Source organism: Piliocolobus tephrosceles, chromosome 2 (assembly GCF_002776525.5).
Source record: "Piliocolobus tephrosceles isolate RC106 chromosome 2, ASM277652v3, whole genome shotgun sequence".
Lineage (NCBI taxonomy): Eukaryota > Metazoa > Chordata > Mammalia > Primates > Cercopithecidae > Piliocolobus > Piliocolobus tephrosceles.
Window position 1 is genome coordinate 32594063 of NC_045435.1, and position 22462 is coordinate 32616524.

Below are 22462 nucleotides of genomic sequence, written 5' to 3' on the forward strand. Positions count from 1 at the left end.
CTATCTATCTATCTATCTATCTATCTATCTATCTATCTATCTATCTAAAACTCAGCCATAAAAAGGAATGAGTTAACAGCATTTGCAATGACCTGGATGAGATTGGAGACTATTATTCTAAATGAAGTAACTCAGGAATGTAAAACCAAACATCATATGTTCTCATTGATATGTGGCAGCTAAGCTATGAGGACACAAAGGCACAAGAATGATACAATAGACTTTGGGGACTTGGGGGAAGAGTGGAAGGGGGGCGAGGAATAAAAGACAACAAATATGGCGCACTGTATGCTGCTCGGGTGATGGGTGCACTAGGATCTCACAAATCACCACTAAAGAACTTACTCATGTAACCAAATATCACCTCTATTCCAATCATTTATAGAAAAAAATAATTAAAACCAATAAGCTGGTAGCTTCAAGTGGAGGAAGGAAAACCCATGCAGTACAGACAGATGGTAGACATGTGAAAGATGGGACATTTCCTTGAAACAAATCCTCCTTGACCAACACTAACTGGATGATCCTTCACAGGTAAATGCAGATTTGATTTACAGGGAGGAGGGAGAGGGAAAAGGGGAGAGGAAGGAGACAGGAGAAGGGAGGAGAGAAGGGAAGTGGGACGAGTTGGAGGGAGGAGGAGGGGAGAGAAGGGAAGGGGAGCGGAGAGAAGAAGAGAGGAAGAAAGAAGAGAGAAAGTCATTTTTAGGCATACATTTATGTATAATAAAAATGGCATTTCATCAGATAAAATGAAAACCAAAAGGGTAATCTCAAGTGGTACTGTGAAATGAAAATTAACATACATGAGTTCGAATTCTCAATTGATCACTCAAGTTTTTGGACAATGAACTAAATTTTTCTCTTCTCAATTACATCACTTTAAAATGAGATGGTGGACTGCCTAATCTCCAAGGCCTTTCCTATTCTACATTTCTATGAGGTTTCCCTACAGTAATTAACTAAATCTGAAGTAAAGGGTTTATTATGTAAAGGTTAATCACATATTAACTGGAGGTTAAGTTTTAATTACAGGTAACTACAAAAAAAAAAAAAAAAAAAAAGTCTACTTGCCCTGCACTCCTGATAAGAAACTCAACTATATCATAAGATACTCGTGACTTTAAAGGAATTGAAACAAAATAATAAAAACATTGTAGTGCAACTGGCCTGTGTGTAGCATAGAAATAATAATAAAAGGCTTGTTTTCTTACATTTTTAAAATTTTCTAAAAGTTATATCCTGCTGTAAATATATGACTATAGTCTTAAGAGCTTATAGTTTATACCATTACATAGTTTAAAAATACTTTGATACATATATCATTTGATCATAAAAATAGCTTGTGTAGTAGGCAAAAATAGTTGTCAGTTATCTTTATTTAATAGATTAGAGTCTTTCATGCTATTTAGAGGTTGGTCTTCTGACTACTTCTTGATCATTTTGAACTTATTATATCTTTTATGAAAAATCTTTTATCTATGACACAGGCTTGTCTATAAGTTTTAACTAAAGAGAAATCAATATATAAAATTGAGATGAATTATACAAATACAATTATTTAGCAAATCACATATTCATGTATATAAGTGCACAGAATTTGCCATGTTTGAATATGTTAGCACAGAAGCCATTTTCCTTGTCTAAATATTGTCTCTTTTCTCCCTTAGTGATAGCATTAGAAGCAACAAAAAAAATTTAGAACAGTTCTGTATCTTGTCTAACCCAAATGAGACAGCACAGAATAATAAGCTTTATGTTATTTCTGTAGAAATTAGGTAAATCTGATTCATATTAAAGAAAGTCACCCCATTTTCCATGGCCTCATAATGATGAAATTGTGTAACAAACAAATGGGTTTATGGTGGTCTATTTCCTCTTTCCTGTTTGAATTTGTTCATCTTTAGCTACTGACGTATTTCTCAAATGGTACAATGTGACTTCAGTTTTTTTACTGATATCTATTTAGTGCCGCCCTGAAAATGATTTGTAAAAGAGATTCTTTATCCAGTGAGGCATTGGTTTTTACCTCTATGTACATAGCAGAATCATTAAAAAACAAAAGAACAACAACCTGTGCCCAGTCCCTTCCCCAAACAAACCACATCAGAAATTTCTGAGAGGAGAGGATATGTGGCATCAGTATTTTTTAAAAGTTCCGCAGCTGACAGTACTGTACTCCCATGGCTGTGAACTATCTAATGTAGTGCTTCTCCAACATCAGTATGCTAGCGAATCGCTAGTCTTGTTAAAATGTGGACTTTGATTTAGTCCCTCCAGCACAGGTCCTGAGATTTTGTTTTTGTAACATGCAACTATGTGATACTTAAGATGCTCATCTGTGGGTCACACTTGTAGTATCCTGTAGTATCCGCATCAGCTGAGAAGTTGTGAGAAATGCAAATTCTCAGACTTACCAGGGACCTACAGACACAAAAACTCTAGCGATGGAGGTCAAGCAATCTGCTGTAGCAAGCCCTCCACATACTTTACATACACACTGAAATTTGAGACACACTGGCCTAAAAAACAGGCTGGAGTGCAGGGGCGTGATCTTGGCTCACTGCAACCTCTGCCCCATGGCTTCAAGTGATTCTCCTTTCTCAGTCTCCCAAGCAGCTGGGACTACAGGTGCGCACCACCATGCCCACCTAATTTTTGTATTTTTAGTAGAGATGGGTTTTCACCATGTTGGCCAGGATGGTCTCAATCTCTTGACCTTGTGATTCCCCGGTCTCAGCCTCCCTAAGTGCTGGGATTACAGGTGTAAGCCACTGCACCCAGCCGATAGTGTTAGCATTTTGTAAATCAAACTGAAGCTCAAAGTATTCAAGAGACTTGCTTAAAGTTATAGCATGCAAGTATAGATCCAAATTCTGAGCCCAGATCTTCTGAGTCGTACAAACTAACAGGCAGGACATTGAGAGGAAAAGAGGGCCAATGACTATAAGCTCTAAATTATGCCCCGGAGGAGGGATATCGCTGAGGCTCAGATGATGACAGGGAGAGGGACAAGGATATTCAGGCAACCTCCTATCAGGTGAGTCACAGCCCTTTGTGAGGGCTGTTACTCTCAGAGACCACAGTAAAATGCACTAATCCTTTTTGGCCTGAGTTTGCTGTTATGTGGAATCAGCTTTGAGAAACACAAACATTTAACCCTCACCAGTGACTTAGTGGATGAGTTAGTCACCTTTGGTTCTTTCCACAATTCTACAGATATGTCATTCTAAGTCAAACCACATAAAATAAAAATCTCCTGTGTATTGCATGTGTGTATAGACGCACTTATATGTCTCATACTTACAGAAAAACAAATGGTCACAATTTGCCATTTTCTTATGAGATTTGCTCACTGTGTTTCTCAGGCCATAAATGACAACAAATGATAAAGCTCACAGGTACATAAATATTCTTTAACAAAATGTATATAATATGCCATATTCCTAGATGATATATAGTATGCTATACTCCATTATTTACTAAGTATATTTGATAAAGGATTTATTGGCAATGCATGCTCCTTAAAGTATCAGGGCTAACCATCAAATTTTGATTACATTTAGTGATTTAACTACAGAAAAAGAAAACTTCATGATGGTCACAAACTTACCCAGTAGGCCCATGCCCACAGTTTGTTTCAAACAGTGAATTGTAAGTCATAGAAAATCACATATCGTGTCAAGAATTTGACTGTTGACACTTTATTAGTGAATAATGGCATTCCAGATGACTTACAGAAGATAAACAGAAATTTGAACAAGATCTTCACATTTTACTATCGAATAATCACACCTTCTTTTGTTGTTTCTTCTTTTCCCCCCTTGGTGTAGAAACAAACAGGGAATTAAAGACCCCAAATTTGAAAAACCTTAATATTAGCTATTCTACATTTACATACTTAGTTTCCTTGGGAATCTTTAATAATTGCTAGGTATGCTGACATTTAACTGGGAACAATGTTATTATCATTAAAAGTATTATAATATCCTGTAAACATCAAATAGGGTCAGAATTACGAGGTAAATAAAATTTTATTACCTTGAATTTAGAATATTTAAAATCACAAGTGTGAAGTCCCTGTATTTTATCACATGTCCACTTGTTTCATATCCAGATACACATGTGTATGTATGTCTTACAAAGTTGCCTTATGAGTAGATATGTGATAATACAATGTATTACAAAACTAGCATGGTTCTTTGTGGTCAAATATTCTATTATTATCCTTTCAGAAATCTTCCACTCACATTGAAAATACGGTCAGTAGGACTACTAAAAATGAAATTTTAAAGGTTGGTTTGAAATACCCTCTATTTCCACTATTCTTTGACTTGTAAGAGAACTATTAATACATAGTCTCAACCTGCCAATATTAAGCAGGAGGTGAATCTCTACAGATATGAGGGTAGAGAGGGAAGAAACAGTGTTAGAAACTTATCCAGTAATTGAACTCTTACTCCTGTGGGAGCTGGTAATGAGGCAGGTAGACTCTGTTTAGAAAAGCACCTGAGGCAGCTTCATGACTGAAGTCCTGTGGATAAGCATGTCTCACTCTTTCCTGTGCACACAAATATAAATGCAGATTCTGGTTATTCTATTTAGGGAGGACCTCTAAGGCTGCTGTGCTGCTGCCACTACTTTGTGAATCACACTTTGATTCTTTGTCCCTAGGATAGAAGAAGTTGGTATTGTGGTTATCTTTAGTTCTTTATATAATTTCTCATACAGATCTGTAATCTCCTCTAGAAAATAATGGAGTTAGGTATATATACAGGAGGCTATCTCTCTTTCCCTCCAGTTTTGTCACCATAATTATATCGTTTTTATTATTTTCAAAATGATAGAAATTGCAGGGCAAGACCTGAAGACCAGTGTGCACTCTCCTATCTGATGCATAATTACACTAAAGATCATAATTATATAAAAATGACCATCAATCTCCAAAAGAAACTCTTGTTTCACAGAAAACTTTAAGTCAGTGAAGGTAAGTGTTTTGGGGACAGACAGCTGAACTCCTGTCCCTGGATCATCAGAATTACAGACCTCCCTTGTCTCCTGTTGCCATCTCAGATTATTCAGGGCCACAGACTCACTAAGAGAATTATGTTTTTTCTCCTAGCCATTTCACTTTCTCAGTGCCAGACATCTACTGTGGCTTCCAATGAATCGAGGCCTCCTTCCTTTCTTCCCCTGAAAGCTCAGGCACCCAGTAAAATGTCACAAATAAAGTGAAAACACGCCTTTCCCTGTCTGGCCTTATAAACAAAAAGCAAGAGCACCATTCTTCACCAGGAAACTGACCCACAAAGCTTACTGGATTTAAAGAGATTGAGAAGAAGGTCAGCTAAGAAAACAAAGGGAATTCTCTCCATAGTTAATTCGGATGAAGCTCCACCAACCCCAAAATAAACCCTTGGCCAAGGCAAGGAAATAAAAAAGAGGGCATGTAAGGTGAGGTCTGGAAAAGAAATGGTGTTTCACAGGCGACTTATTTGCATGCTCTGTTTGTCTATCGTTTCTTTCCCAGAGAATAAGTGGTTCTGTGTTTATTTTTTCTCTCATAGTCCCTATTTCCACACTGTAATGTCTGCTAAAGTGTAACATTTAAAACTCTGTTTCTATTGCACCATAGACATACAGAAGCACATATGTATCATCCATAGATATGTATACAGTGAGACTGCCTCTTTAAGAAAGTATAAGAATATTTTTATTCTTCTGAATTAACATTTCTATACTTATCTAACTCTTGGACAACTATAGTTTAAGGTATAGGAGATGCTAACTTAGAAAGACCTTACAAAGCTCAAGGACACCGAAATAAAAAACTTATACATTCAAGTTATTCATTTTCCTCATATTCAATCTTGTAACCAGTGAACAAAATATCTAGGAATAGCATACATTTATATAGAGTGCTTCACCATTAAAGGGTTAATGATGTTAGGGAGTATGAATGTTAGCAATCGAAATGGCATGCTTTTGTGTTTGCAAAAACATTTTCTGCACCATGTCCAAATCCGTTTGCAAACAGATAAATGACTCTATAAATCTTATTACTCCATGTGGATAAATCACACATGCAGGTTTATAAGGCTGAAGAGCTAGAAGGGAAAATCTGCTTTGGATAGTAGGATCTTTGGGATTCATAATCACCAATGCTCAGGAAATGAAGAAAGGAGTGCTTACACATTAGCATTTTCTCACTTTTTACAATCTGGAGAAACACATACCCACACAACACACACACACGCAATGCACGGCACACAACACACACTTTCCTCTCTAACAAGGCTAGAGCTCCCAAAGCAGGACACTGTGACAGCCAACCAAATTTATTTCTGAGAAAAAGAAAGAAAACTTTGCTGCTGTCGGCAGCTCTGCAAGAGAACTGCTCCCTGATGCCCCAGGGTTTATGCACTATCAGCTCCTTGCACACAGATTAGAGGTTTATTTTCTATCGTATACTGTGTTTTTATTGCCACAACAAGCAATATTAGCTAGATAGACAGACTGACACTGGGTCATTTTATGTGGAGGAAATGAGATTTTAAAAGATCTCCAAGGAGAGTGATTCTTTCTTTCTTTTTGTTAGCATCTGCCAGAAATTCAAGGAAAGCTAGAAAAAAGAACAAGGGGTAGGTACAGTTGGTAGAGAGGAGGAAGAGAGAGGAGAAGCACAAAAAATCACCTTGGAGCATTTTAGAAATAAAAATATGACTAGGTCTCATTTAAGTCTCTCTAGCTCACAGTACCTGATAGGGGTCAAACTCCCAAGGACTTGGGACTCTTCCTTTCCAAATTTCAATCTCAAATTATTTTAGAGTTTGGCAGAGCTGCACAGAAAAAAGACTTTGAAGTCAATAATCAATTTGAAATATCCATTTTATGCCAGGTTAATTCTTTCCCAACCTCTGTGTTTAACACTCCTACTCTAAATATCAGCAATTTGGCAAGTTCCTTTTCTTTCTGCTCTTCATATCTTGTGTTGATTTATATCCACATTCCAGAAAAGGCTCAGTAACCAACCAAAGTTCTGAGATTGACTTATTGCCCTCCATGTCAATTAGAAGATCCTTACAGAAACTCTTCTATCAGAAACCCTTACACACAGCCTTGGCGCGCGCGCGCGCGCACACACACACACACACACACACACAGGAGGAGCAAGGAGAATGCAGTACTGTGTACTACTCTCTGAGAGCCATAATCCAACAACCTTTCTTTCAGAATTAAGGAATCCCAACAAAACTCTCAAGTGCAATGCAACAGCAATTACAATAGCAAGCATACTGCCCAGAAGCCTCTAATGTCATGGGTGAAGTTAGGCTTCCTTGATAAGAGAAACAAGGTCCTAAGAACCGAACAACATTTAACCAACACCACTGCTGCTTGACAGGGACCAGAATTCCCTTGAATTTGGTTAGCTATAATGCCAACCAGTCAGTAAAACGGGGACACACACACATACACACACACACACACCACACACACACCCCCCCCCACAAACCTGCACCATCAGGAGCCGGAGTTCAAGGAGATCAGGCACACACACACACACACACACACACACACGTAGACACGCGCAGCAGAAAAGTTGCCCGAAAGCCCTACCTGAGGATGGCTGTGTCCCCCTGCCTCACGGTGATGTTGTCCGTGCCTCGGTTAAAATCCACGCTGCGAACAGGCAGTCCTGTGGGAAGAAGGCAGAGCAATCTCAGTAGGACCAGCGGCAACTGTTTCCGATCCGGCTGAACTCTCCGGACCATGGTGGCCACGCCGAGGTGCGGGTCCGCGGGGTGCTCTGGAGGGGTGCGCGCTGCTCGCGAGGAGAGGCTTCAGCAACACCGGGCTTTCATCCACAGCGAGCGCAGAGCGGGCTTTGCCAGTTTATGGTCCTTTCCACTTTGCCTCTCTCTTTCCCTCGCTCAGTCTCTTTTCCCTCTAAGACTTAACAAAGCCCTCATAAAACCCAAGCAGAAGGGTGAAAAGTAAAAGCAACACAATTTCAAAAGAGAGAGTGCAAATAGCAAGCCCCGTGAAAGAGCTGAAGAGGAAGCCAAAGGAAGGGGTTCTTGTTTGGTCTCTCAGTTGCTGGATGCTCCTCTGCCAGTGTCTGAGCTGAGCTCCTTCGCTCTGTAACCCACTTTCCCAGGCTGGCGGGCGGGCGGGCGGGCGAGGGAGCCGGCACCAAGCCTGCCTGCCAGTGAGTGTACAGAAACAGCCACACAGCAGCAGCAGCAGCAGCAGAAGCAGAAGCAGCAGAAGCAGCAGCAACCCAGAGCCTCTCTCCCCCTCCTCCCGTTCCTGTTTCTCCCAGTCCCCGGCGCTCTCTCTGCTCAGCACCTCCCCCCCAACCCCCCAACCTGCTGGTTATCAACAGCCCCTCCACGTCATCCCCTCTGCCCTCCCCTCGACGTGGCCCCTCGCTTTGCACAACTGCCCCCTTCAGCAGCAGCGAGCCTCAGTGAAAGCCTGATGCGCCTTTGGGTTGTCAGGACGACAGCTCCATCTGAGGCCTGGCTGATTTCCTTAAGAAGGGGGAATGGAGTTTAGAGGTACTGTTCAGGAGAGAGGGGAGAAGGAGAGGGACTTAAGCTATAAAAGAACAGGAGAAAGAGTCCAGGAAAGGAGAGGGAAGGAGTGAGGAGAGAAGAAAAAGGAGGTGGGAAGGAGAGTTGCAAATGGGGGGAGTGGGACAGAGAAGGACGGGAAACCCTTGAGGTGGGGGGTGAGGGTGGGGAATGTCCTGAAAGATGGGAGAAGGAAACTGAGGAGAAACGTGACAGTGGAGTCTAAGAATAAAAGCCAAAGTTGATTTCAAATGAAACATTCTTGGCAACTGGCTTTGCGTGTTCAAATCTTGTTCATTCTTTCCTCTTTCCTGCACTTTCTCTTACAGGATTAAAATGGTTTATTTTCTCTCCTTCCTTCGTCCCCTCCCCCTCTTGGAACCCCCTTACGAAAGATGGATTTGGAGACAATGCTGGTATTGAGTGGTCTGGGGTGTGAATGCTTGGCTTGTTTTTTCCAAGTGCCAGCCTCAGCAGCTGATCCCTGATCCCTAAATCAACTTCACTCTCCAGGAAATCCTCACTCAATCCTACACATGAGTAATGGTATTAAAGATTACTATTTAAAGGACACACTGAATTGCTACCCAAGTTCCTCCTGGCACTTACTTCTCAAAATGTTCATATGCAAGGAAAGAGATTTGTAAATCACAAAGCTTGTCATTTGCAAGGAGACACTAAGTAAGGTTGTGTGCAGTACTCCAGCTAATGGCAGACAGGTTACCATCATTTGTCACTCCTCCTATTCCATGAGCCAAGCAAGTGATGAGGACCATAAAGACCACTGATAGTCACTCAAGTGAGAGCCCCGCACTCTTGGACCTCTCCCTCAGTACTGATGTTGAGGATAAAGAATGTGTTTGTGCCAGCCAAGGACTTTATTTTTCTCTTTTTTTGATTAAGTTTATTTAAATAATGAAAGTGTTCATATGGTACACAAACCAAATGGTACAGGTGCTATAGAATGAACTGTTGTTTTTTTTCTTAATCCTATCTTTAGGCAACCCATTTCTCTTTTTTGGAGGCAACATATATTTTTAGTTTGTTATGTATCTTTCCACAAATATTCCATACATATGAAAATAAATATGCACATAGAGAGATATTATACCCATCCCTCTTATGTAAGCAAATGTTTAGCCTAGGACATTTGCCAAAAATAAAATAAAAAGAAAGAAACATGCTTAGGATTCCTTATCAAACCCTACCAGAGCACAAGCCTTAAGGAAACACTGTGCTGAAACTGGCTTGCCCTCAGAATACTCAAAGCACTTTTTTGGCGTGTGTTATCAGTTTAAAAGATAGATAAACTCTTACAGATTACGTGAGGAAAAAAAGGAAGACCTCTTTTGCTTTTAAGAAAAAACTGAGGACTGGAATCTGAATTGTCACAAATTCATAATTGATGGAGTTCAATGAATTTTATGTGTACTGTGCATTCATTTTATATAAATCAAAGTGTCCTATGTCAGGGATTATAAGCAGTGCCCAGTTAATAAACCAATGATGGACCACTAAGTTATAACTCAGCTGTTTAAAACTTGGAATCTATTTTGCCACAGGAGAAATGGTTAGGCCAAGTGGATAGTTGACTACAAAACTCATAATCCTGTGAATCCCAGTATCAATGGAAAAATGAGCTTCAAGTGCCAAAAAACAAAAACAAAAACAAAAACAAACAAACAAACAAAACTCCCACAAAGATCAAAGATGCAAGGATTACATAACTTTCTGCCACAATTGCAGAGAAGCACCCTCCCTTTCCCCACACCACCAACAGACTTGACCTTCTTTGTCAGGCTAATTCTAAGCACTTAGGAATGAAGAGTTAGCTTAGAAAAAGGTTTCTATTAATATATATCCTTTGGTTTGGTGCTTCTTCCATGTCAAATGGAAGAAAGGAGAGATAACAAGGACTGGTAGCTATGAGAATTACCTGTTTCCACTGCTAGTGCTAGGTGAATAGTATGACCACCAGGAAGAGCAGAGATACTCTGAGGGGAAGGATTAGACATTTAAAGAGTATGAGTATTCTCCTGTGTCAGTCAACTAGATTTTGTATGAAGAAAGAAAAGGTTTTTTTCAGGACAAGGAGAAAGTACGGTGGGTGGTAGCGTATTATAAACAGAAGATGTTTATACATGATTGTTAGCTAATACCTATACTGGTAACCTCATATTACCAGAAGAACTTGCCTGGTGGTGCTTGGAGAAAACATATGCTTAACATACTGAAATACAAAGAAATTTATATCAAAGTAGTAGGAATGTGGAATTTGTAGCAAATCAATCAAATCTGGAATTTGTCTCTACATTCACTATGAGAAAAGGATATATTAAAGTAAATCTGGATTGTAATCAGAATTATAGAATTGCCTAACGTACCTAATGAGAAAAAAATTACAAGCATATATGTGTATAAAAGTCATATAATGTAATTAAAGGTTTTTAAAAATATCTTTATTAAATAAAATCCATTTCTTGGCAACTTTTGTTAAACTAAATTGACTTACTATGACAACTGAAAGTAAAACACAGTTTTTTAAAAAGACTGTATTTTAAAAATTCTCTAATTTAGGCTGTTTAGAAATTATTTCTAATCCATTAGACTGAATCTCTCTCAACCATTTCAAAATTACGAAGTTTGTTTTATTTATTTAAAATTTATTATTTACATCCAGGGAGCACTTCAAGTACAGCTCTTTAACCCAGCCCTTGGTCCAGAGGGAATACTCTGTACTTGATAACTGTAAGAACGGAAGAGTGATTAAATGTTCATGCTTACTCAGAGGCTTACCTCACCATTTACAAAATAATAAAAGTGTTTGAGCGTGTACCATCTACTTCCATTTCAACATTATGCTTTCTCAGAGTTCTTCCTCTTTTCAATTCTTGATAGAACCCTTCTGGTTTTCTGTCCTCTATGATCTTTTGTTTTCTAATAAATCCAACAGTCAATATACATTGGATAATGTATCTCATCCTAATGGTCACTCCCCTAAATCTATCCTGATATTAACTTCTCTGCTTTCTTTCCTCGGAAGTGTAGAGAAGGAAACAAATAAACGTGTGGTTGAAATTTACACAAGCTATTTTTCTGTAAACCAATATATACATTCTTCCAAGTGGGTTGGCAAAAATGAACATACTTTCAGGTTATTTGTGAGGCAAGTATGGCTGTTAGCCATGTGAAACAGCCATCATCACCCAAGTAAGATGATCTTAACTACTGCTTTAAAATAACATACTGCCTTTCTAAAAGAGGCTTTAGAAGATTCTGGCACTCTCCAGGGACAAATGTTGCAGGAAAAACAAAAACTGGCTAACGTCTGAGTTCCCTAAGAAGCATGAAAGGTTTATTCTTCTGTTTAGCTTTATAAGGTAATAGGCTCACATGAAATCCAGATGCAGCCTGGAATGTGCAACTAATTTAGCAACACTGCTCGCATTTTATGCTAAACATGTCTATAATATTAATATACTACTCCACATTTCTACAGTTGTAAGGTCTTAATCATAATAACACCATGCCTGTACCTTACTTTTCTAAGTGGAATTAACATTTCCATATGAACCAGAAATGCAGAATTGTTAATACTTCTCCTTAGGATCTATGGTATGACATTTTCAATGATTTCATCATAATTTAGCAATATTCAAGTATCCCAGTTGATGCTTATAAACATAGCACTATCTCATGCGAGTTTTCTCTGGAATCTAGCCCTTCCAATACAGACACTTCATTGGCATGTGTGTCACTGCCTAAGAAAATCAGTCAGCTGCAAGTCAGTTAAATATTGTCTAAATCTTTACTATAGACCCCCTCCCCCAGGGATGTAGAACACTTTTCCATATCCTGCACAATTAAAAAATCACTCTTTAGTTTGCATTTAGTGCATGTCTTTGTGGTTTATTATTGTCGTATCAGTCTTTTGCTTCTAAGTAAGTATACTTTGGTCACTTGTTCTATTTTGGTAGGCATCGATGGTTGGATCTGTCCCAGTTTTTGAAAGACCTTTGGGATTCTTAACCTGCTACCTGCATCCTCACTTCCTGCTCCTGCTCGTGATTATGCATAAACATATATGGGCTTACAGTTATTGATGCATTTGCACATCAGAAAAGTAATTTTCATGTGCCTTATTATTTCCCAGAAATACATACACCAGCCCTTGGACCTTTCTCTTTCTAGGTTGTCCCCTCTGCCACCATGTACAAGGAGGTGGAAATAGTTAAAAAATGCTGCATCTGCATTGCTACTACTCTTTTTGATCTACCCCCAGATATGGCAAGAATACTGCAACATCTGGAAAGACGACAGTAATGGCATATTCAGTATAGCAACATGTTAGTATAAGCAGGTAATCAGGAAATTCTACCCTCTATTTGTGGTTGTTGTAGTAACTTGAATTCCTACAATCAGAAAATAGACCAAGGAGAAGTGAGGAATAGTGGAGGTGGGTGTACAATTCCATATTCTGACATGCCCAGTAGGTTTGTAATTCATTCATTTGATCAATATGCTTTTATTGATACAGTAGTGAATCAAGACAGGCCAAGACTCTCTTCTATTGAACTTATACCCTAGATGCAGAAATGAACACTATACAAGTACATACATGTTAAGATTATTTCAGAGAGTAAATACTACTAAAGAAAAATGTGTGATACAGAGTACATGGCCTGGAGATGTGGTGATGGGAACATAAAGAAAAGTGGTCAACCAACACCTCTTTTTAGAGGTTGGTATTTTAACTAAATCCCAAAATCTAAGGAGGATACCACGCAAATATCAGCACAAAGGCCTTTCTGGGTAAAAGAAATGGCATTCACAAAGGCCCTGAGGTAGAACTAAGTGTGTCATACACCAGGAACCAAAATAAGGACAATAAACCTAGGATGTAGTTTGTGTGTATGTTATGGGGGTAGTTGGAAAAGACAAATAAGAATTAGAAAGTGAGGAGGGGTTATAATGAAAACATTCCATGTAAGAAATTTAGATTTTAGTCTAATGACCTGAATAAGCAAGGGATTGACATGATCTGATTTACATCTTAGAAAGATTGAAGAATGGACTGTAAAAGAACAATAGCAGAAGCTAGCAAACAAGCCAAAGAAATCGTAGTCATCCAGTGGCAACTGGCTTAGACCATGGGGTAAAAATAAGATGGAGAGGAGATTGAGTTGGCTAGACTTGATCATAATGGGAAAATCTTCCCCAAAAGGCCGTGTGCTATCACAAGTGATCAATGTTTTCCATATTCCAGCATTCGTCCTCACTGTATTAATTCAACTCTAGTATACCCTTGCAGAAAGCCACCACTCATCAAATCATCAAATAAGAATTGACGGAATACCAAGTAGGATGTTATTAATACCAGCTAGTCAAAAAAAGTGTTCCAGCTACTGTTTTCCTTTAAGTATAAACTTTGCTTACCATTAATGTGTTTATTGTATGTTAATTAAATATCAGTGTAATAAGCCAGTGTGTTAGAAATTAAGAAGTGCATAACAAGATCAACAGATGCTATATAATTATTAAACTTTACTAAGTATTTCCTTACATATCTATATTTATCAGGTAATATCTATCCTGCTAAATCTAAAACAATGCCTAGTTAAACATCTTGAGGCTATAAGACATGTAAATAACACCAATATGTTTTCTCCAAAGTTTACTGACAATATCGAGCTGCAGGGCAAGTTTAGTATTAGGTCATTTAGGTCAAAGGGTCCCAGAAGTCTATCTGCTTAAAAGTATCTTCCTGTCTTATCTTGTCTGTAATTCACATTCTCAGCCCTTTGTGCTTTTAATATTGAGTCTAGGAGCATTGCCTATATGAGAAGAAGAGGATTCACAAACCCTGCCAAATCAGTTGTGTCGCCATGTATGAGAAAGTTCATTAAATTAATGAATAATTCTTGAGACCTATCATATAACAGGGACTGTGCTAACCTCTAAGGAAACAATGATGTACAAGACTGACCACCCTGCCCTTGTGCAAGTCTAATGAGGAAATGGCATTAGAAACTCCTTCCAGAGAGGGGTTAAATATTGTCTTGTAAAATTATAAGGCAAAATTTTCAAACCTGCTCTTCAGTATAGAACAGAGGCAAACTAATCAACATATATGCCCAGTCTTCTCTTTGGTGCTGATTAGTACTGAAAATACTAAAATTCAGAGTCCTTATTTTCAGGAACCCAGAAACTCATGAGATAGAGCAATAAGATGAACACACATGAAGCACAGAATAAGATTCTTCAATGAGTAATTGAGGACTGAATTGTAAGGGAGCAGAATCAAAATGCTATGGGAGTTCAGAAAAGGGAAGCCAGTAAGGGACTTTGTGGAGAAAATGGCATTTTAGGTCATCATTGAAAGGTGTGTAAGAAGATAATGGAGGAAGACAACTCTTTAAGCAAAGTATGGCCATGAGAATCAGTCTGCAACAAGAATGGAGCTGCAGGAAGACTCACCCAACTAACAGAAGGAGAGGAGAGGACAGGAGGAAGAAGGTGGGTTACAGAAGCTACCTAATGAAGATTCCCAAATGCCTGAATGAAGAGTCACGCTTCATCTCATAGTTAGAAGGCTACTTTAGATTCTGGAGGAGGGAGGAGAGATACTGACATCTTAGGGAGCTTATTTTGGCAATGGGAAATTAGAAAGTAGAACAAAGATGAAGTAGAATAACTACTTAGAAGGCTAATAAAGTTGTAGATGAAATGATGAGAGGCAAACCTTATCAATTATATATACTGTTGCTTCCTAATAATGATGAGGAATGAACATTCATGGGGAAGGACAAGTTGTAGGAAAGTGTATGAGGGTGGAGATGGCAAAAATTAAAATGGAAAGTTACTCTGCTTCTGTAAGTTGGGGCTAGTGGGGGTCTTGACAGGCATGTTAATGAGTTTGGTCTTTACTCTGTATACAATATGGAGCCATCAAAAACTTCGAGCAAGGAGTATTTTAAGAAGATAACTAACTGGAAATGGAATGGAAGATAGATTTGGAAAAGTCACAGTCAGGGAAGACCAGTTATAAAGTTTCTGAAACAGCACAGGCAAGAGATGATAAAAGCAGACTACAGGGCAATGACAGTGAAAAGAGAAAAGAGGTGAAAACTTTTAGAGAAATTTCACAGGACTGATGGGACTTGTCAACTTACTGGATATGGAAGTTGAAGAAATAGGAAGGGTAAAAGATGCCTCTCCTTTTCTTTTCTTGAAGTCCAGGTTGATAAAATAGAAACGTTGGGTTAAAAAAAGAAGAAAAAAAAAGCTAGATTTAGAGGGAATTTGCAAATTCTACTTTTAGAATTCTGGATTGGTTCCTAAACTGGTACTCAAATAGCCTGCACTTCCAGATGGACAGGCTCAGGAAGTTGTCTTAGGAATATGACATTCTTCACAGGAGAGCTGTCTCTGTATTCTGTAATAAACTAAGTCCAGAAATTCAGATTCTTTCCCCTGTATTTGTTTTTTTCTTTTCTTTTCTATCGTATGTTTCTGTTACTTCAATATATTTATATATACAGCATGTTGACAAGTGACCTATTTGTCAATAACGAATCTCATTTTGAATTTTAAAACCACATCCATATAACAATTAACTGATTCTGTTTCAAGAAGAAATATCATCTGAACTTGTCTCCCTCTGCTGGTTGCATATTGAGGTATCATAAATCTTTTTAAACCATGGTAATATTAGAAATAGAAATATCCAATGATAATGTGTTTTGTTCAACTATAGAGCTTTGCCATTTGCAAATGTATAGTGACACACATAAATTAATATGGTATCTTCCTGCAACTTTGTGAGATAAACTGTACAAGTATTATCACCCTACTTGTCAGAAAATTACTTTGAGACTTTAAGCCAGTAAATCTCATATGAAATTAGAGGAAAATCAGGAAGCATGTGTAATTAGAAGAATTGCATACTGTTCAAGATAGAAAAGACCCAGAAAATCTTCTTGTTCAATCCTCTGATTTTATAGCTGAGACATAGAAACTTAGACTTTACACAGTTATTTAGGATGACTGAGATTAGTATTTAAAAAGCCCAACTCTCAAAACAGTGCCCTTTCTATTATACCATGCTGCCTGCCTAATAATATCAGGATATAAATCCTTTATAGCATAGCTGAAGCATTTACAGAAGTAGGCTGGGTTGTAGATTGAAAATGTCTGTTTCTCTGAGGCCAAATCTACACTGCATCAGAACAACCCATAGCTATGTTAAACTTATAATAAAGTAAGGAACAACAGGAAAACAACACCAAAATAAATGGAATTTACATCAGTTGGACAAATAAGTAAGGCAATCCTCAATAACCTGCTTGAATAGACTACTTGTCTGTCCAGGCTGGGGCTCTATAACCATAGGCAAGGCTTGAGATGATTTTCAGGAACTCCAGAGTATTACAGACTGTGTTAGTAGAAGAGTTGCAGCGAAATTTTCTCACTCTCCCACTGCCTGGGGCACTCTTTTTTCCTCCCTGTATATCCTACATAGACAGTCTACTATGGCTTTCTGGCTTTTCACCTGAATTACTACTCCTCAAAGTTACTCCCATTCTTAATGGATGTCACTATTCTGTCTTGGCAGGAAATAAAATTTGACTGAAATAATTTATACTTGTGTGTGAGTGACTGGTAAGTTCCAACATCTGAAGGGATAGAAATATCATAAAAGGAGGGTTTCCTAAACTCAATACATTTCTAATAGTTAAAATATTAGGAAAAATATTTTTGTATAGAAGAGTCTTTTAATACCTCTTGCTTCTTTCTAGCAAGAGATAAAGACCTTTGTTTTTTAAAAATGTCAGGTCCACAACTCTAAATGTACCTTAAAAGATGCAAAATTAAAATTACAAACATAATCTATATGATCTTAATCCTTCAAGTCATGATAGCCACTCACATATGAGAAAGCTTAGCTTAGATCATCAACTCAACACATTATGTCTATTAAAATTTTTTTATATAGATACTAGGCATCAGTCAGGAATAGATAAATTAATATTACTCATGAAACTTTATATAATATGTGTATATAAATATAAACAAATATGAACACTACAGACAATTCACAAATATACCTACTTTCCAATACACTTGGTAAATATTCCTGATGCCCACGTCCAACAACAATTTATCAGTTAAAATTTTCACATGGCTTTTTTTCAGGAGCAAAATTAGTCTTCTTCTATGGTGTTCTTTTTGATTTCAAGAAAGCATGACAGAATATTGATCTTAGGATAAAATCTGTCTGGTAAGTGGCTTTAGAAGCCATTTGTGATGTTTGGAAGTAATGGGAATGAGACGGTATAAGGAATATTGGCTGTTTCAATAGAATTGGGTTATAAGTAGAGCTTTGATCTAGGAAATATCTAGCTTCGATATATGGACAAGACACTTTCAAGGGTTAGGAGGCTGGGTGAAAGGATAGACAGGGGAGACAATTTGGGTGTGACAGTACTAAATGAAAAAGAGGAAATGTGAGCCAATATAGGTAGTGAAAGAGAAGGATATGAGGCAATGAAGGGAAACTTGTAATGTGGTCAATTATTTCTTGAGATAGAACATTTTTATTCATAAGATGATGTGAGACCTTCTTATGCTGGTGCCTGTTTTAATGCATATCATAACTGGCAAAACGATTTTTCTTGGGACAAAAATGACCACCTTTCTATTATGAAACAATATTGAGTAGTAATTCACAACTTCTTTTCATTCCTACTAATCGGGGTTACATTATTTTTGGTCAGTGATAGTATTGGCAATAATGCTTGGTTACTTAATCAAATAACAAAAATTGATTGACGATCACCTACTGTGTAAGTGGGTACTCTGAAAGATCTGTAGGAACTGTTCTCTATGATACCTGTAATGGGATTCCTTTGTAATAAGATGATTTAAATATTGTTAGAAAAAGAAGATCAACACATAGAAAGAGTGATTTGAAAACAGTATGCAATTAAGTCTGAAATTGTTAGAAAAGAGCTCTAAATGCCCAGAAAGGTCACTTCAACCTACTAAGTGGAAGTTAGGATACTAAACACGGAAGTCACAAAGTGCCACAGGGTAAGATTCTTACACTCAAAGAGTGAACAGCCTAGAGATAGATGCAGATGAAGAGAGAGTGAAAATATAGTATTAGCTTTGCAAATACTCACATAGTACGCGTTCACATAAAGGAGGCCACCCAATCCTGACTGAAGGGCTCCAATCCAGACTGAAGGGAAAGTTTTCTGGAAAAGGTAGTAGCTGAGTTGTGTCCTAAATTAGGGATGGAACTAAGGAGTTAGGTGTTGATGGTTAAAAAATAATGTGGGAGAAATTTCAAGAGGGTCAACAATAGAGATAAACGTTTGGAGTCAGGTGCCAACACCGTAGAGCAAGGACATGGGGCAGGAAAGAAGGGGCCCTGACCAGAGAAGGATCACCATGGAGTAGCAGAAATCTCCAGATAGGGAGGATGGAGATGGATTATAAAGAACCTTAAAAGACAGAAAGAGGGAAATCTAAATGTAATGCATTGGTAAACAAGAAGGGCTTTAGTCTCTTGGGCAAGTTATTGGAAGTGGCACTTGCTCTAACAGCTGTCTGAAATTGAGGACCCAACTAGGACATTTTCTCCATAATTCAAGCATAACAGGTAATGATCTGGCAGTCAAGAATAGAGAAGAAAGATAAATGTAACATATATTAAAACAGAAGACTCAAATGGAATTGTTGTCTAATTGTTTATATGAAATGGGTAAGAGGAAGGTATTCAAGATGAGTCCCATGAATCTCCACTTCCTCCCAATCCTGGTTTCTGAAGAATGGAATCATCATTGATAGGGACCAAGAAGTTGAGAAAGAATAATGAAGTATATCGGGGGTGGTGGAGTGAGGAACTAATTCCTCATAAACAACAGGTCTGCTATCTAGTTAACTACTTGTATGAGATGGAGTGTGCCTGTCACTGGTTTTGGCTGCATTAGCTCAACCAACATTAATTTCTCAGGTGCGCACAATTAAGAAAGTAAAACTTGCAAAAAGAAGCCATATGATCCTTTCAATGTTGATGCTTATATTTGTTAGTATTAATAAATAAAATGACATTAATTATTCTCTAATATCCATTCTAAAAATGTGATACACATAATACCTGGGCTTAAGTGGACTTTATCCACTAAAGTTTGAGTGTCATCAACTTATGTTTAATATAACCCAATAATCTATTTATTTTTATTAACTAGATCTCATCTTCAAATTCTTAGGGAGTCCAAAATATTCTGGGATATGCTCACTGAATTTGATTGTTCATCATTATCCTCTGCCCTTGGGTGTCTCATACCTTTCTTTATTCTAATCTATTTCTAACTAGAGCCAGATATTTAAAAAATATATTCTGTACATTTCAAAATGCATTTTGAATACCAAATAAAGTTATAAAACAGTTTTCCTCAATATTAATAAATAATAAGACTTACGTTGGGAAGGTTAAAGTTTAAATATTAAAGAAGAAATTTACAAAATATAGTTATAAATATGGAGCTGGGCTTTAAGAAAGTATCCCATAGTGGAATACAGATTTAGAAGTCACTAGGGTAAAGGTGAGAGGTAAGAGTTGCAATGCAGGGGTGTGTGTGTGTGTGTGTGTGTGTGTGTGTGTGTGTGTGTGTGTTTGAGAGACTGACAGAAGAAAAATAAGAGTAGAGTCTAATAACTGCATCTCGAATAGGGTTTGCCATGTTGGAGCAAGAAGTAAGAAGCAAGAAAAGTTGCTCCTCAAAAGCAGCAGGACCAGAGTATATCTCTTTTCATCTGTACAGCACAAAATGCTTTCACATTCATTTGTCTTCACTTGACACCTTATAGCACTCCAGAGAGCTCTTTGGAAGAAAGATGTTTTAAGTGTCAGGTATTAAGATAATAAACATAAAAACAATAATAGATACACAAAACCTTTAAATAGAAGGAGGGTACTGCCTATATTCATCACTAAGTGGTTTTGGATCAGTACCAAAGGCTGGTGGGAAACCAGAGTAGGAAAAGTCTAGGGCATCCCTAAGTGTATAGTGAGGTGATAAACACACTGTGTAAGAGGGTGGTCTCCTCTCCAAATATGCCCTTTTGTCTCAGCCAAAGTCGTATTAGTACTGACACTAATTCAATAGTTTATTGCTGCATGTATAGTGGGACTTTCATGTTCCCAAGAGAAATTCTTAGATCAAAAACCATCATTATTATCATCGAAGTGGAAGATCATGGACTTTTATGAAAGGAATTGTTTAAATACATGTGGGATTTTTTTTTTCTTGTAAACAACTGAAATGAAATCATTCCCCCAAATGTCATTTTATAATGGTTACTCTGATTTGCAAATACAATATGAGATTCTGATGTTATCCAAGCATTTCACAAATGAAATAATATATTACCTCTGGAAACTGGCAACAAATTATCATTTATCCCAAGAAATATTTTAAAAATTTGAAAAAATATAGAACATCACCAACACCCCCAACACACACAGAAATACATATGCAAACATATTCATTCAGTAACTCATCCTTAATTTAATTAAAGCCTTACTATAGAAGATTAGATTCCAAGGCTGGTTCTTAGTTGTGCTCATGTTGTTTCTAGATGAGGCAAATGCAGAACCAGAGAACTGAAGACTGAAACCTTGAGCTCCAAGTCATGTAGGATGTTTGCAGAAAGAAAGAAATGTGTCTGGGGCTATCTTTGGTATTATGCATAGATTCTGAGCTTGAGTTTTCATATTTGACAAATAAAAATCCTACAGATATTCAGACATAAGAAGAAGATTTGGTACATTCCCACTGTATTTCCAGCCATTCAATTGTGTCACCTGAAACTTGGTGCTGAATACTGCACTGATTCTTTATCATCTCCTCTTGCCTAGACAGAGCCAAAGTATTATAATGTACTATACGTCAAAGTCCTCTCAGCAGTTTTTTTTTTATCTGAAATTTAGATGGAAAATGTCCTTAATTTATATAGAAAATGTCAAGTTTATAGCCACAGATTTGTGTGTTATAAAACAGCAAAAACATTCAGAGTAAAGGCATATTTAATTGGCAGGTTTTTTTCTGTTGATCAAAATTTAAAATGTTTTCCCTTACAAGCAATAAAAAAGGGTAGTTCTGATCACTTCTCAATATCTATAATTATATCCCCTAAATTATAAACTTTAAACCACACAGTTTTTATTGTATCTTCCAATTTTTTCATTGGATGGGGTCATAGCTGTCATAAGATCCAGCTCTTTCATTTTACAATTGGAATAACTGAGACCCTAAGACTTTAAAGATCTTCCTCAAGGTCACATAATAGATTGTAGGAGGACCAGGATAAAAAAGCATTTCTTCTTATTCTCAGTTCAGAATTCTGATTTAAACAATGACAGTCTGTCAAAGGAAGACATATATGACCATGTGTGTATGTGTATGTGTTTGTGTTGGTGTGTGTGTGTAAGTGTGTTGGTGTGTGTATTTCTTTGCTTAGTCTGTTTCATGGATGGAGTCCTCCTACTTCCTTCCGCACTCCCTTCAACCTTTCTTTATGCAGCAAATTCTTGTTTTGTATATTATTTTTATTTGTGTTAGTGAACAGGTTATTCAGGTTAACCTGCTCATGTTAGTGAATAATCTGCTCACTAACACAAATAATAATATATAAAACAAGAATTATTATTATTTTATTATTATTTTTAAATTTTAGTTTCAGGGGGTACATGTGCAGGTTTGTTATATGGGTAAATTGTGTGTCACTGAGGCTTACTGTATGAATGATCCCATTACCAAGGTGCTCAACAGGTAGCCTTCCAATGCATGCCCACCTTCCCGCCCTCCCCCCTCAAA

The 22462-nt window shown here is 37.5% G+C and overlaps 1 protein-coding gene across 2 annotated transcripts in view; it reads right to left on the bottom strand.

Annotated features, from left to right (window-relative positions):
- Window positions 1-8298, bottom strand: part of LSAMP (limbic system associated membrane protein) — a 652155-nt gene extending 643857 nt beyond the window's left edge. The window contains exon 1 of one of the 2 annotated variants that reach the window (XM_023213827.1): window positions 7618-7772. In XM_023213827.1, coding sequence (XP_023069595.1) covers window positions 7618-7772 — 155 coding nt within the window. Of the gene's footprint in view, window positions 1-7617 lie in introns of both variants that reach the window. The other variant, XM_023213836.1, reaches the window with a different exon arrangement.
- Window positions 8299-22462: the final 14164 nt, after the last annotated feature.